Raw genomic sequence first — 17,500 nt, forward strand, 5'->3', positions numbered from 1 at the left:
AGTGTGTAGTAGTGTGTAGTACTGTGTAGTACTGTGTAGTATTGTGTAGTACTGTGTAGTACTGTGTAGTACTGTGTAGTATTGTGTAGTACTGTGTAGTATTGTGTAGTACTGTGTAGTATTGTGTAGTACTGTGTAGTACTGTGTAGTAGTGTGTAGTAGTGTGTAGTATTGTGTGTCTGACCCGTAGAGCAGCAGCATTAGAACTGTATTGTTATGGTTGTATAGTAATGTGTGTAATGGTGTTGTGTAGTACTGTGTAGTACTGTGTAGTATTGTGTAGTATTGTGTAGTACTGTGTAGTATTGTGTAGTACTGTGTAGTATTGTGTAGTACTGTGTAGTACTGTGTAGTAGTGTGTAGTAGTGTGTAGTATTGTGTGTCTGACCCGTAGAGCAGCAGCATTAGAACTGTATTGTTATGGTTGTATAGTAATGTGTGTAATGGTGTTGTGTAGTACTGTGTAGTATTGTGTAGTACTGTGTAGTATTGTGTAGTAGTGTGTAGTACTGTGTAGTACTGTGTAGTAGTGTGTAGTAGTGTGTAGTACTGTGTGTCTGACCCGTAGAGCAGCAGCATTAGAACTGTATTGTTATGGTTGTATAGTAATGTGTGTAATGGTGTTGTGTAGTACTGTGTAGTATTGTGTAGTAGTGTGTAGTAGTGTGTAGTACTGTGTAGTATTGTGTAGTACTGTGTAGTACTGTGTAGTATTGTGTAGTAGTGTGTAGTATTGTGTAGTATTGTGTGTCTGACCCATAGAGCAGCAGCATTAGAACTGTATTGTTATGGTTGTATAGTAATGTGTGTAATGGTGTTGTGTAGTACTGTGTAGTACTGTGTAGTACTGTGTAGTATTGTGTAGTAGTGTGTAGTAGTGTGTAGTACTGTGTAGTACTGTGTAGTACTGTGTAGTATTGTGTAGTATTGTGTAGTAGTGTGTAGTATTGTGTAGTACTGTGTAGTACTGTGTAGTATTGTGTAGTAGTGTGTAGTAGTGTGTAGTAGTGTGTAGTAGTGTGTAGTAGTGTGTGTCTGACCCGTAGAGCAGCAGGATTAGAACTGTATTGTTATGGTTGTATAGTAATGTGTGTAATGGTGTTGTGTAGTACTGTGTAGTACTGTGTAGTACTGTGTAGTAGTGTGTAGTAGTGTGTAGTAGTGTGTAGTATTGTGTAGTATTGTGTGTCTGACCCGTAGAGCAGCAGCATTAGAACTGTATTGTTATGGTTGTATAGTAATGTGTGTAATGGTGTTGTGTAGTACTGTGTAGTACTGTGTAGTACTGTGTAGTACTGTGTAGTATTGTGTAGTACTGTGTAGTATTGTGTGTCTGACCCGTAGAGCAGCAGTATTAGAACTGTATTGTTATGGTTGTATAGTAATGTGTGTAATGGTGTTGTGTAGTACTGTGTAGTATTGTGTAGTACTGTGTAGTACTGTGTGTCTGACCCGTAGAGCAGCAGCAGCAGCGCGAGCACCGGCAGGTTGGTGGAGGAGACGTAGGCTTTCTGCTGGAAACTGATGAAGATGATGATGACCAGCGTTGCCGGGACGACGTAGTTACACTGCAAAGACACATACAGGAGGCCGTTAGGGTCAAATCAATCAATCAATCAATACAAATGTATTTATATAGCACTTTACAGAGCCAGCAGGTATCCCAAGTGAGGAGTCAGGAGCCAAGCACAAAAACAACACATACAATAAAGGAGAATGAAGCAGATAATAAAATCAGAGAAGGTTGCAAAGAGTCTCGGGGCAGATCACCCTCCGTTGGGACTCCTAAAACCAGCTGATTTGAGGACCGTAAAGACCGGTTGTGCTCACGCAGGGTTAAAATCTCAGACAGATACTCCGGGGCCAGGCCATTTAAGGCCTTGAAAACAAACAGTAAGATCTTAAAATCTATTCTAAAGCCCAGGGAGCTGATGGAGGGCGTAGAGAACGGGGGGATGTGTGAGCGTCTACATGTATTTGTTAGAAAGCGAGCAGCAGCATGTTGTACCAGTTGAAGGCGTGAGATGGAGGTCTGGGTCAGACCAACAGAGAGAGCATTACAGTAATCCAGCCCTGAACTAATGAAAGCATGAATAGCCCTTTCTAGATCGTGCCCGTTAAGGTTTAACTTCAGCCAGGAGACGAAGCTGGAGAAAGCTCATTCTAACAACATTACTGATCTGCTTGTCAGATTTCATGCTGCAATCAAAAGAAACGCCCAAATGTCTGACAGCTGACCTAGTGTAAGATGCCAGAGCTCCCAGGTTCAGAGCAGGACCATTTTGTGTGCCTGAATACTGAAAATAATACTCAGTTTTATCTTCGTCCAAATTAAGAAGGTTTTGTGAAAGCCACAACTTAATATCATTAATACAACTAAGCAGGGAGTTTAGTGCAACACTGTCATTTGCTTTCATAGGCAAATACATTTTCAAATCATCTGCATAACAATGAAATGACTAAAACAGCCCCTAAAGACAACATATATAAAGAAAACAGAATGGTCAAAACACGTAGTTACACTGTAGAGACAAATACGGGAGGCCGTTAGGGTCAAAACACGTAGTTACACTCTAGAGACACATACGGGAGGCCATTAGGTCAAACACGTAGTTACACTGTGAGACTAAATGCGGAGGCCATTGGGTCCAGAAACACGTGGTGCACTGTAGAGACAAATACGGGAGGCCGTTGTCCAGAACTGCGTAGTTACACTGTGAGACACATGGGAGGCAGATTGGGGTCAGAGTGCGTTAGCACTGTAGAGACAAATACGGGAGGCCGTCAGGGTCAAACACGTAGTAACACTGTAGAGACAAATACGGGAGGCCATTAGGGTCAAAACACGTAGTTACACTGTAGAGACAAATACGGGAGGCCATTAGGGTCAAAACACGTAGTTACACTGTAGAGACAAATACAGGAGGCCATTAGGGTCAAAACACGTAGTTACACTGTAGAGACATATACGGGAGGCCGTTAGGGTCAAAACACGTAGTTACACTGTAGAGACTGATACGGGAGGCCGTTAGGGTCAAAACACGTAGTTACACTGTGGAGACAAATACGGGAGGCCGTTAGGGTCAGAACACGTAGTTACACTGTAGAGACAAATACGGGAGGCCATTAGGGTCAAACACGTAGTTACACTCTAGAGACATATACGGGAGGCCGTTAGGGTCAGAACACGTAGTTACACTGTAGAGACAAATACGGGAGGCCATTAGGGTCAGAACACGTAGTTACACTGTAGAGACATATACAGGAGGCCGTTAGGGGTCAGAACACGTAGTTACACTGTAGAGACAAATGCGGGAGGCCATTAGGGTCAGAACACGTAGTTACACTGTAGAGACAAATACGGGAGGCCGTTAGGGTCAAAACACGTAGTTACGCTGTAGAGACAAATACGGGAGGCCGTTAGGGTCAAAACACGTAGTTACACTGTAGAGACAAATACGGGAGGCCATTAGGGTCAAAACACGTAGTTACACTGTAGAGACAAATGCGGGAGGCCGTTAGGGTCAGAACACGTAGTTACACTGTAGAGACAAATACAGGAGGCCGTTAGGGTCAGAACACGTAGTTACACTCTAGAGACATATACGGGAGGCCGTTAGGGTCAGAACACGTAGTTACACTGTAGAGACAAATACGGGAGGCCGTTAGGGTCAGAACACGTAGTTACACTGTAGAGACAAATACGGGAGGCCGTTAGGGTCAGAACACGTAGTTACACTGTAGAGACAAATACGGGAGGCCATTAGGGTCAAAACACGTAGTTACACTGTAGAGACAAATGCGGGAGGCCATTAGGGTCAGAACACGTAGTTACACTGTAGAGACAAATGCGGGAGGGCATTAGGGTCAGAACACGTAGTTACACTGTAGAGACAAATACGGGAGGCCGTTAGGGTCAAAACATCATGTTTACACACAATGTTTGGGACACTGAAGGCATCATGCTGCAGGGGTCTGTCACTGGGACCATGAACACTTTATTAAAATATTCCAACTTTTTTCGGAAATATTCCAACTACTTTAGCCTCAAAATATTCCTAATTTTTCGAGATAATTCAAATTTCTTTCCCTGAAAATATTGCATGTAATTTCTTTTTTTTTTCTTAAATATTGCACACTGAAACTGTGTCAGGGTGCGTTTGTTTCGAGCCTCAACATGTTGCAGATAGTTACAATCTGCCACACAAAGACACTCTGAGGGCGCGTTTGTTTTGTGTCTCACCATATCCCAGATGAAGTTGGCCACCCAGTAGAGCAGCGGCTGCACGCCGCTGATGAACTGCATGTGTTTGGCTTTGCTGACTCGCTCCTGGATGAGGAAGACCACGAAGCTGGCGGGGACGAAGGACATTGCGAAGATCACACAGATGGACACCAGGACATCCACGGAGGTTGTTACCCTGGAGATGGTCAGGAGGCAAAGTTAGACACAGAGAGGCTGCTTGTTTTGGTGTATTTGAAGGGATACAGCTATGGCCGGAAGTTACGCAAAATTACGCAAAATCTAAGCTAATACAATAATATAATTTAATACTTTCACCCAGGAAATCAAACCAGTCTTTCTCCTAGATGTATCCCCTCTACCCTGCAGCTGTATCCCCTCTACCCTGCAGCTGTATCCCCTCTACCCTGCAGCTGTATCCCCTCTACCCTGCGGCTGTATCCCTTCTACCCTGACTATCAGTCCAATCTGAGGGTCCGTCTGTGAGCTGTGTACTTCCTGTGAGCTGTGTAGTACTCCCTGTGAGCTGTGTACTCCCTGTGTACTCTGTAGTACTCCCTGTGAGCTGTGTACTCCCTGTGTACTCTGTAGTACTCCCTGTGAGCTGTGTACTCCATGTGTACTCTGTAGTACTCCCTGTGTACTCACAGAGCGACCTGTGACAGCTGCTCCTTGGTGAGGTTGAGAGGATGGTTGAAGGCGCTGATGCCGTAGCGACTGGCGTCCCGGCCCGGCGGCAGGTTGGCTCGCAGGATGCCATTGTTCATCACGTTGATGAAGGCACCGATGCTGTGCCAGCCTTTGTTGTTAAACCAGATCTGAGGACACGTTTTTATAATTATTACCATCTCTCAGAAGCGTTCTACATGATGCAGATGATGTCATAAAACAGATGATGTTATAAACAGATGATGTCATAAACAGGGTCACACGGTCTTCCTGCCGACCATACACGCAGATCAGACTGTGGTGGTACTGGGCAGCTTCCAGTATGAATGTGATCAGATCAGACTGTAGTAGTACTGGGCAGCTTCCAGTATGAATGTGATCAGATCAGACTGTGGTAGTACTGGGACAGCTTCCAGTATGAAGGTGTAACTGTGTGAATGTGATCAGGTTGTTCCTGCAAAAGAGAGACTGCCTCTCAGTGAAGCTTCCCTGAATAAATAAAAGGTTAAAAAAAACAAAAAAAAACAACAACATTCTTTTATGAATTTATTTTCAAATGATTACGTGGATGTAACGTCATTAGCGTTTCCCAAACTGGTGGGCTATCGGCTAGCTAGCTAGTTGCTAACATCAGGGGTAGCTAGCATGGCTGTATTAAGATCTATAGCTACATAGCTAGCTATATGCCTACATAACGTTACTACAGACAGTGATTACATGGCCTTGGTTCTCTTATGATACATCCGAGGGCCGTATGCTGTAAAGCTCGTAACGTGGATGAAGGATGAAGCCATGATGAGCTCTGTTCACCAAACTGCAGGCTAACTGCTAGCGCTAGTTAGTAGCTAGCTAGCTAGTAGCACGACATAATGATTAAATCTCCTTGGTCGTCTAAATACATCTATCGTTTATTTAGCTAAGCATGTAAACGATCGGGAACAACGAAAACACGTTTAACGTTAGTGAATATTTTAGACAATGAAAACGGCGAGTTCATGAGTTCGCCACTTGTACGAGAGAGGAGCTCATGAACGCGCATGTTGCTACTGGTTGCTACGACAACACAAACAAATTGTTGCTAGTGCGCATGCCCATCGTGAGCCAACCAGCGTCATGGGCCAACAATGAGGAACATCCGAGCTCCATGTTTGCTTTATGCGCTTTTGAGCACTCTCATTGGACCGTACGGGGCTGCACTCTCATTGGACCGTACGGGGCTGCACTCTCATTGGACCGTACGGGGCTGCACTCTCATTGGACCGTACGGGGCTGCACTCTCATTGGACCGAACGGGGCTGCACTCTCATTGGACCGTACAGGGCTTCACTCTCATTGGACCGTACGGGGCTGCACTCTCATTGGACCGTACGGGGCTTCCCGCCGAACACGGGATCCAGTTCTCTTAATACATCCATGGTCTCCCTCTGTAGCTAAAACAGAGACCTGAACACAGGGTGAAAAGAGGAGCTGCAGCAATGAGCAGAACAACTAAAATATGGTGTTTTTGGTAATTAAACCATGTAAACCTGTTCTGGTACAACCTCTAAATACAGTTATGAAGCTGAAAATGAGAATAATATGAAGCTTTAAACACCCAAATTCAATTAAGTAGTCAACTGATCATGTATGTAACTTGTGAAGAGCGTTGTAGGGAACCATCCACGTTATTTTGACATTTGGTTGACAGATAGGGTGACCAGACGTCCCGAAAAATTCGGGACAGTCCCGAAATCCAAGCAGTTGTCCCGAATCCCGAATCCTGCCCTAATTGTCCCGAAAATTAGAGCAGACTCTCGAGTAGTTATAGTCTGATTGAACATTAAAAACTGTTGCTGATGTTAACGTGCAGACATGACAGTCAGTTGGTCGCAGTTTAGATATTCATGTTACGCCCCCCCGCCCCAGTCTCGTCCCAAACTTTACCCATTCTCATCTGGTCACACTATTGACAGAAACCCAAATTTCGGATATAGAAACCTTTTGAAAATGGGCCAAATTTGACAACAAATGTTGTGGTTGTGTCTTGGTTATTCAACTCTGTTTCATTTACACTGATAACTTTAGGATTGAACCTGTTGATGTTTTTCCTGCTACGACAGTTTTGTATGTTTTAGTGTATTATAAATCTGTGTTTTCCCGGAGCCCTTAAACACATCACAGCTGCGTCTTACCTTGACGTTGTTCTTCGTGTCCAAACCGTTAATGAAACCGGACAAATTGTCGAGGAATCGATCTGCAGCTGCGCCCTGAAACACACAGACGACCTCACCTTAGTATCTGATTCATTAAAGTACTAATGTTCAGCAGCAGTTAGTAACAAGCTGTAATGTTACCCTACAGGACTAATGTTCAGCAGCAGTTAGTAACAAGCTGTAATGTTACCCTACAGGACTAATGTTCAGCAGCAGTTAGTAACAAGCTGTAATGTTACCCTACAGGACTAATGTTCAGCAGCAGTTAGAGTCACTAAAAGTTCTGTTGTTGCTGCTGACAGACTCAGATTATTATTCTAAGAGTCTGACAACATTATGGGATGGATCCCTACAGAGATAGACCTTTTAGTTAAAGAGTAAGATCCTTTTAGTTTAACACGAAACAGCCCCGAAATCACCATCACCAAACTACACCAGACTCCATGTAAATAATCAGGACTTTTATCATGGTAAAACACACTTCATTCAAAGTGGACAGAAACTAAATCAAACTATCAAAAGCCGTCTTGGTTCATCTTTCCACTGTTCCAACAATCACCACTCTGGTTTGGTTGAAATAAACCCTTAATTCACCCATTTACATGTGGAAATATGCTGGCTCTATACACGCTAAAAGTCCTGATTATTTACATGGAGTCTGGTGGAGATTTGCTGGCTCTATACACGCTAAAAGTCCTGATTATTTACATGGAGTCTGGTGGAGATATGCTGGCTCTATACACACTAAAAGTCCTGATTATTTCCATGGAGTCTGGTGGAGATATGCTGGCTCTATACACGCTAAAAGTCCTGATTATTTACATGGAGTCTGGTGGAGTTTGGTGATGGGTGATTTCGGGGCTGTTTCATGTTAAACTAAAAGGATCTTCCTCTTTAACTAAAAGGTCTATCTCTGTAGGGATCCATCCCATAATGTTGTCAGACACTTATATAATATATAATAATAATAATAATAATAATATATAATATAAACTAATTTAATACATTTTATACGTGAATAAAGTCTTACCTTCTGTAACTCAAAGATCTTTCTGATTCGCTCGATGGCGTCGTCGACCTCATTGGCCGGTGGGAGGACCTGAGTGCTCCTGGCGCCCAATGAGAACCCTCCGTACCTGCAGAGAGAAAAAAACAGATTAACACGTGACAAACAGGAAACAGTTTGATTTCAAAATAAAGCAGAAGAGAAGAATTAAAAAGACTGACCTGAATTCATTCACCGAAACTTTGTTCTTCAAACTGTGAACAACACAAACGGTTAGTACCCGAGTATTACTGAGTATTTCTGTCTGTATTTCTGTGTATTAACTCTGTGTACTTGTGTGTATGTCTGTGTATTACTCTGTCTACTTGTGTGTATGTCTGCGTATTATCTCTGTGTACTTGTGTGTATGTCTGCGTATTATCTCTGTGTACTTGTGTGTATGTCTGCGTATTATCTCTGTGTACTTGTGTGTATGTCTCGTATTATCTCTGTGTACTTGTGTGTATGTCTGCGTATTAACTCTGTGTACTTGTGTGTATGTCTGCGTATTACTCTGTGTACTTGTGTGTATGTCTGCGTATTAACTCTGTGTACTTGTGTGTATGTCTGCGTATTAACTCTGTGTACTTGTGTGTATGTCTGCGTATTAACTCTGTGTACTTGTGTGTATGTCTGCGTATTAACTCTGTGTACTTGTGTGTATGTCTGCGTATTAACTCTGTGTACTTGTGTGTATGTCTGCGTATTAACTCTGTGTACTTGTGTGTATGTCTGCGTATTAACTCTGTGTACTTGTGTGTATGTCTGCGTATTAACTCTGTGTACTTGTGTGTATGTCTGCGTATTAACTGTGTACTTGTGTGTATGCATATTATCTCTGTGTACTTGTGTGTATGTCTGCGTATTAACTCTGTGTACTTGTGTGTATGTCTGCGTATTAACTCTGTGTACTTGTGTGTATGTCTGCGTATTAACTCTGTGTACTTGTGTGTATGTCTGCGTATTAACTGTGTACTTGTGTGTATGCGTATTATCTCTGTGTACTTGTGTGTATGTCTGCGTATTATCTCTGTGTACTTGTGTGTATGTCTGCGTATTATCTCTGTGTACTTGTGTGTATGTCTGCGTAATCTCTGTGTACTTGTGTGTATGTCTGCGTATTATCTCTGTGTACTTGTGTGTATGTCTGCGTATTATCTCTGTGTACTTGTGTGTATGTCTGCGTATTATCTCTGTGTACTTGTGTGTATGTCTGCGTATTATCTCTGTGTACTTGTGTGTATGTCTGTGTATTAACTCTGTGTACTTGTGTGTATGTCTGCGTATACTCTGTGTACTTGTGTGTATGTCTGCGTATTAACTCTGTGTACTTGTGTGTATGTCTGCGTATTAACTCTGTGTACTTGTGTGTATGTCTGCGTATTATCTCTGTGTACTTGTGTGTATGTCTGTGTATTAACTCTGTGTACTTGTGTGTATGTCTGCGTATTAACTCTGTGTACTTGTGTGTATGTCTGTGTATTAACTGTGTACTTGTGTACCTCTTGCCGATGATGTCGGCGTATGTTTTCACCAGGTAGTCGGAGATGTTTCTCCCCGTCAGGTTCTGAAGAGAGTCGGTGGCGCTCAGCTTCATCTGAACACAAACATAACTTTATATTAATATACAGAATATAACTTTATATTAATATACAGAACACAACTTTATATTAATGTACAGAATATAACTTTATATTAATATACAGAATATAACTTTATATTAATATACAGAACACAACTTTATATTAATGTACAGAATATAACTTTATATTAATATACAGAACACAACTTTATATTAATATACAGAACACAACTTTATATTAATGTACAGAACACAACTTTATATTAATGTACAGAACACAACTTTATATTAATGTAGAGAACACAACTTTATATTAATATACAGAACACAACTTTATATTAATATACAGAACACAACTTTATATTAATGTACAGAACACAACTTTATATTAATATACAGAATATAACTTTATATTAATATACAGAATATAACTTTATATTAATGTACAGAACACAACTTTATATTAATGTACAGAATATAACTTTATATTAATATACAGAATATAACTTTATATTAATATTAGGGGTGGGGAAAAAAATCGATACAGCATAGTATTGCAATATTTTCTGTGGCAATACTGTATCGATACACAGACGCCAAGTATGGATCTTTTATCATATATGTGATGGTCAGTTTGTCTGCTTGACGATCCCATTTAGCAGCAATAACAGTGAAGATGAACAAACAGAGAAATGGATCTTTTTAGATTAAACAGATGTTGACAAAGTTTTCTTTTGGGGACATCATTTGAAATTTTTTTAATTTTGCAATATGTTTAAAAACGCAATAATATCGTATTGTGACATAAGTATCGTGATGATATCGTATTGTGAGGCCTCTGGTGATTCCCACCCCTAATTAATATACATAATATATGATATTAAATCTCTCAGAGAAGAAATATTTATATATATATATATATATATATATATATATATATATATATATATATATATATATATATATATACACACACACACACACACACACACACACACAGTTCATGGGTCCTATCTCGCACCTGGCGCAGCGCAAAGCCCGACCCAAGTGTCTTTGTAGTTTAAGACCGACCCAGGTGTCAGTTACCCGTCCAGCGCCCACGTCGTTTAAATAGCAAATGCACCTGCGCCCATCTGTGGCCCAAGGTGTGTTCAGGTGCATTCTGGGCGTGCTGGTCTTACAGGGAGGTGTGTTCAGGTGCATTCTGGGCGTGCTGGTCTTACAGGGAGGTGTGTTCAGGTGCATTCTGGGCGTGCTGGTCTTACAGGGAGGTGTGTTCAGGTGCATTCTGGGCGTGCTGGTCTTACAGGGAGGTGTGTTCAGGTGCATTCTGGGAGTATTGCTATCTTGAGGCAGTGGGAAGTGATGGCACCATTGACCAACAAAAACCTGGTCTAAAGTCAATAACGCAGCATTTCATTGTTATTTTAACAGAGCATTAGTAAAATGCTCCTAGGCTCGTGCACAGCACGTGCACACTATGCTTGTTACACACACAGGGACGCACAGCAGCACACACACACACACACACACACACACACACACACACACACACACACACACGCACAGCAGCACACACATGCAGAAGATTACAAATACAAATATTACGGTGCAGATCCTCCATCATAACAGCAATGCTCCAAGGTCCAAACGCGCCTGGCTTTTAAAGGGAATGGGAGATGATCTCTGATTGGTTGATTGCATGTTACGCCCAGAACACACCTCTGATTAATGAAGACACTAAGGTCAACCCTTTAGAACCATGACCCCGGCACACGGACCCTTTTTAACTGCCGTCAAACTAGCAAACGCGCCTGCACCAGGCGCTTCACACCGATGCGCTTATATCGTTAAAATAGGGCCCATATATATACACATATATATATACACCGTATATGTATATATATGTATATACAGTATGTATATGTACCTCTGGCGGCGGCAGCCCCCCAGCTCCAGCGGGACAGTCCGGCAGCATCTTCTTGTTGCCGTCGCAGCTGCAGACGCACGCCGGAGACGGGTCGTCCATCGTCCAGTTGGACGAGCTGAACAGCTGCGTGATGCTTTCAGGGACCTCAGGAGTTCTCCAGCCGTCATCGCCCATCGTACACGGAGCCTCTCTGGGGACGGAGATAAGAGACAAACAGGAAGTCAGCAGGGTAGAGATATGGGGTAATGTTGTGGAATATATTCAGTTCTTGAACGTCCTAGGGCATCATCGTTGGATTACGCCCTCCTTGGTTTCTGTAAACGGTGCATCAACAGATGTGTCCTCTTATCAAACGTGACTCTGAAACTGAATCTTATGCTAAACCTTGTGATGTCGTCCCGTCGACCTGCAACTTTGGGTTTTTCTGGGTCCAAATTTCAACATTTTGTTGACGTATTTGTCGATTGTCAAATTTTTTTTGTCACTTTTTTGCCGATTTGTAATTATGTTTTGGCCAATTTTTTAACAAGATTTTTGTTGCTTTTTTTTGACAAGTTTTTGTCACCTTTGGCGATGTTTTTTTTGTTTTTTTGTCAGTTTTTTCAGCGTTAAAAAAAGTTTTTTTCGTTTTTTTTCCAGCGTTTTTGTAGTTTTTTGCAACATTTTTCACTTTTTTCAACGTTCTTTTGTCATAGTTCTGATATAGAAAGTTTTTGACAACAGGAGGGTTAAAGAACAAACATTAGATGTTAAACACAAATCCCACACTGAAATAACTCAATAAACAAATCTCTTTAAATAAATGAACTTACAAGTGAAATCTAAAGTAGATCCGGCCCTAGGATGTTTAAAAACAGCATCCAGTTATTACACATTTAGATGTATTAAAGCCATGTGTTCTTACGGGATGGGATGTCCATCCATGCAGCGAGTCCCGAAGCCTGGCGCGTCCAACAGAGCACCAAGTAACCTCTGCATGTTGGCGTCTCCGGGGGCGTCATCACTAAGACACACACACAAACATTAATTAGCAACAGTTTGAGACAGTTGTGTACATAGACGGTATATATAATGGACCACCAGGTCCCGTGTCTCTGGACGGAGACCAGTGACGTCTCTTTCCCGGTGATGGCTGAGCGTTACTGAGCAGCCTCCAACTGAGCTTGAAGACGTAGATGTGACGTGAGCAACCTGTCTGAAAGTTGGAAGTCTTCTGGTAGCTGTGCCAAGAGAAATCTCAATCATTCCCAATCTAGCAGAGACGGAGAGCGTAGGTATATGTAAGGAGATAACATAGACACAGGCTCATTATTGATCACTAAAATGATAGTTAACATTAGTCATTACACTTAAACAGCTGATGGAAGTCCAAACTGCCTGAGAGCTTCTCCTGTACTATACGGTAACTCCTCTACTATGAGACAGGAAGTCTCGTGGTTATGACCCAATCGTTAGCCTATTGTTATAAAAACGTCTGCTACGGAGCCATAACGTGAGCTACAAGGTAATGGAGCCTTTTATACGTTGTCGTGTTTCTTTAGAAATAAACAACGGACAAATAGAGTCTTTAAACGCTTCAGATGTAAAGGTATTCTCTGTCAAAGTGACGTCAGAATGAATGGCAGTCAATGGAACGCTAACGGGATGCTAACGGGATGCTAACGGGAGGTGATGGGTTGGTAGCATCAGAATGGCGCCATAGGAGGTTGCTGACAGACGCTTACCCCCTTGGTTGTGTACCTGATGAAGGTGTTTTTGGGGACAGTTACCTGATGAGTGTTTTTGGGGACAGTTACCTGATGAAGGTGTTTTTGGGGACAGGTACCTGATGAAGGTGTTTTTGGGGACAGGTACCTGATGAGTGTTTTGGGGACAGTTACCTGATGAAGGTGTTTTTGGGGACAGGTACCTGATGAAGGTGTTTTTGGGGACAGTTACCTGATGAGTGTTTTTGGGGACAGGTACCTGATGAAGGTGTTTTTGGGGACAGTTACCTGATAGAAGGTGTTTTTTGGGGACAGGTACCTGATGAAGGTGTTTTTGGGGACAGTTACCTGATGAAGGTGTTTTTGGGGACAGTTACCTGATGAAGGTGTTTTTGGGGACAGTTACCTGATGAAGGTGTTTTTGGGGACAGTTACCTGATGAAGGTGTTGTTGGGGACAGGTACCTGATGAAGGTGTTTTTGGGGACAGGTACCTGATGAAGGTGTTTTTGGGGACAGTTACCTGATGAAGGTGTTTTTGGGGACAGTTACCTGATGAAGGTGTTTTTGGGGACAGTTACCTGATGAAGGTGTTGTTGGGGACAGGTACCTGATGAAGGTGTTTTTGGGGACAGGTACCTGATGAAGGTGTTTTTGGGGACAGGTACCTGATGAAGGTGTTTTTGGGGACAGGTACCTGATGAAGGTGTTTTTGGGGACAGTTACCTGATGAGTGTTTTGGGGACAGTTACCTGATGAGTGTTTTGGGGACAGGTACCTGATGAAGGTGTTTTTGGGGACAGGTACCTGATGAAGGTGTTTTTGGGGACAGGTACCTGATGAAGGTGTTTTTGGGGACAGGTACCTGATGAAGGTGTTTTTGGGGACAGGTACCTGATGAAGGTGTTTTTGGGGACAGGTACCTGATGAAGGTGTTTTTGGGGACAGGTACCTGATGAAGGTGTTTTTGGGGACAGGTACCTGATGAAGGTGTTTTTGGGGACAGGTACCTGAGGAAGGTGTTTTTGGGGACAATTACCTGATGAGTGTTTTGGGGACAGTTACCTGATGAAGGTGTTTTTGGGGACAGTTACCTGATGAAGGTGTTTTTGGGGACAGGTACCTGGTGAAGGTGTTTTTGGGGACAGTTACCTGATGAAGGTGTTTTTGGGGACAGGTACCTGATGAAGGTGACCTGGTCCTCGTACATCCAGGGCTGCAGCTCCAGACTCGGATACTTCCCAAACGGAGGGACGATGATACTGAAGACCAGCGCGATGCACACGAACACCGCCGGGAGAACAATCTGCAAAACACAGTAAAACTAAAAACTGCACACGCCTACAGGAAACTTAGATACATTATATATACAGTACATATCAGTATATATGTATATATGTATATAATATCTCAATCCATATCTGATTATATAGACATATAACAGAGATGGGAGTAAGTCACACATGGGCAAGTCTCAAGCAAGTCCAAGTCAGTCATACAAAAGTTTCCATTTTTTTGGACGGACCTGCCTTCCATTGGTTTACAAGACAAAAACAAGCATCTCCCAAAGCATCATGGGAAACAAAATGGATGGTTTGCATCAGAGCTAGCGGCGATTGGCGGAGATAAAGAGCGGAAAAATCATAAATTATGGACATCCAGTGTATCGATCTTGGATGTAACAGTTTGGATTAATTGCACAAAGACCCCGAAAAACTCTGGACTTCCAGGCTGGATACAAAACCTTCTGTAAGGGCTAGGAAGACACCAAAGACATCAGCAGAACGGGGCGACTGTTAGCTTTTAGCTCCGAAAGACCATATGGTTCTACTAGTTATAATTATAAAGTTATTAAGTTATGAATCAGAGGTGCCGCAAACATATTTATTAAACAGAAAGTCAAGTCATTTGACACGAGTCAAAGTCAAGTCGAGTCTTTTATGAATGTTTATCAAGCAAGTCTCAAGTCCGAAAATCTGCAACTCGAGTCTGACTCGAGTCAAGTCATGTGACTCGAGTCCCCCACGTCTGATATATAAACATGTGAGTGTACCTGAGCGAAGAAGCCCTTGCGGGAGCGTCGAGCGTTGAGAAATCGTTTCCACATCAGAGCCACAAACTGCTGCTTCTTCAGACTCCAGCCCTTCACCTGATACGAGCCTTTCCCGTCTGAAGAGCTGAGCCAGTCCGTCTCTCGGCTCTCTGACGGGTCACAACCAAACAACGTGTTACATAACATTATGAAGTTCATCCTAATGCTCTGGATGTCTCATAAGCAGGGCTGGGGACCCAATGTAAGACTTTTCAAGCACAGACCGAATTGCCTCTAAAGTATTGAGTATCAGACAATACATCGTCATTCAACCCCTGACGGTAGGCCAGCGACATATAGCCTCTGGGGCGTGGTCGCGAAAACAACACGCCAGACCGCAACAGAACACCGGCTGCTAGGCAGCTAGCAGAGAGGGTTGAAGCTAGGCAGCTAGCAGAGAGGGTTGAAGCTAGGTAGCATATGTAGCTAGCAGAGAGAGTTGAAGCTAGGTAGCATAGGTAGCTAGCAGAGAGGGTTGAAGCTAGGTAGCATAGGTAGCTAGCAGAGAGTTGAAGCTAGGTAGCATAGGTAGCTAGCAGAGAGGGTTGAAGCTAGGTAGCATAGCAGAGAGCGTTGAAGCTAGGGCGCATAGGCAGCTAGCAGAGAGGGTTGAAGCTAGGTAGCATAGGCAGCTAGCAGAGAGAGTTGAAGCTAGGTAGCTAGCAGAGAGGGTTGAAGCTAGGTAGCATAGGTAGCTAGCAGAGAGAGTTGAAGCTAGGTAGCTAGCAGAGAGGGTTGAAGCTAGGTAGCATAGGTAGCTAGCAGAGAGGGTTGAAGCTAGGTAGCTAGCAGAGAGCGTTGAAGCTAGGTAGCATAGGTAGCTAGCAGAGAGAGTTGAAGCTAGGTAGCTAGCAGAGAGGGTTGAAGCTAGGTAGCATAGGTAGCTAGCAGAGAGGGTTGAAGCTAGGTAGCATAGGCAGCTAGCAGAGAGGGTTGAAGCTAGGGCGCATAGGCAGCTAGCAGAGAGGGTTGAAGCTAGGTAGCATAGGCAGCTAGCAGAGAGAGTTGAAGCTAGGTAGCATAGGCAGCTAGCAGGTAGTTTGCTTGTGAAATCTGTGTTGATACAAGTGTCAATGTTCGCCAACAATCAAACAAATGCACAAGTAGCCTAGCTAGCTGCCTGGCTATGTAGCCTAGCTAGCTGCCAGGCTATGTAGCCTAGCTAGCTGCCTGGCTATGTAGCCTAGCTGCCTGGCTATGTAGCCTAGCTAGCTGCCTGGCTAGGCTTACAATGAAATCCAATGTCCGAAGATGCTAGTGATTAGCCTGTCGGCTAGCTGAACAGTTTGAGTGTTAAACCAACATCTACAGTGGTCTGTTTAGTGGTGAATGTGCCCTGACTGAGTTGGTGTGTCGTATAAATCACAATCCGTGTTGATACAAGTACCGATGTTCATGTAGAAACATTTTAATCACATACTAATGTTCATGATACAGCGCTGATAACCTCCGCCATCTTGGTCAGACTGTTTTTCTAACTCCCGCCTCCAAACACAAACACGCGGACCTGATTGGTTCTCGGGTGGTCCTCATTTGAATAAAGTTCAACTTTCGTCAACTTTGTTTCGCTTGCCTCTGTGATTCGCTCTCATCTCGACCAATCAGGGCGGATATCGTCTCCATTCAACCCCAATGAGAGCAGAGCGACATTTCACTGTGTGGAAACCTACCGTCAGGAGTAAATCTACTAATCTTCTACCAAGATCTGAAGAATGTCTGAGACTGGCTGTCTAACGTTACACAGAGCTGGCACATACGTACTAATGTTTGGGTCGTAATGTTGTCATTTTGTTTTGTTTTATAAAATTGGTATCATAAACAAAAACTATCGTTTAAGAACCGGAATCAAAGTCCCGGTATTGGTACCAAACGTTTTAGGAGGATCCCCAGCCCGAGACTTGTGAATGAAGTGGTAGTGTACCAGGGTCTCCGTCAGACTCATTGTAGTCGTTGTTGTCGTCCTCCGTTAACGGTCTCAGACAACTCTGATGGTCCCCGCCTCCGAACGCATGATTCCTCCTCCGCCGCCTCGGGACAGGGAG

The 17,500-nt window shown here is 43.2% G+C and overlaps 1 protein-coding gene across 1 annotated transcript in view; it reads right to left on the reverse strand.

Annotated features, from left to right (window-relative positions):
* LOC144524024 (phospholipid-transporting ATPase ABCA1-like) overlaps positions 1-17,500 on the reverse strand; it is a 69,403-nt gene that overhangs the window by 15,322 nt on the left and 36,581 nt on the right. The window contains exons 26-37 of the mRNA XM_078259984.1: positions 17,380-17,500; positions 15,420-15,568; positions 14,548-14,672; positions 12,566-12,664; positions 11,662-11,851; positions 9,652-9,746; positions 8,332-8,364; positions 8,135-8,240; positions 7,084-7,158; positions 4,892-5,061; positions 4,244-4,421; positions 1,453-1,568 (exon numbers count right to left, since the gene is read on the reverse strand). The exon at positions 17,380-17,500 is cut by the window's right edge and continues 8 nt beyond it. Coding sequence (XP_078116110.1) covers positions 1,453-1,568; positions 4,244-4,421; positions 4,892-5,061; positions 7,084-7,158; positions 8,135-8,240; positions 8,332-8,364; positions 9,652-9,746; positions 11,662-11,851; positions 12,566-12,664; positions 14,548-14,672; positions 15,420-15,568; positions 17,380-17,500 — 1,457 coding nt within the window. The remainder of the gene's footprint in view (positions 1-1,452; positions 1,569-4,243; positions 4,422-4,891; positions 5,062-7,083; positions 7,159-8,134; positions 8,241-8,331; positions 8,365-9,651; positions 9,747-11,661; positions 11,852-12,565; positions 12,665-14,547; positions 14,673-15,419; positions 15,569-17,379) is intronic.

This window comes from Sander vitreus, chromosome 10, assembly GCF_031162955.1.
Source record: "Sander vitreus isolate 19-12246 chromosome 10, sanVit1, whole genome shotgun sequence".
NCBI lineage: Eukaryota > Metazoa > Chordata > Actinopteri > Perciformes > Percidae > Sander > Sander vitreus.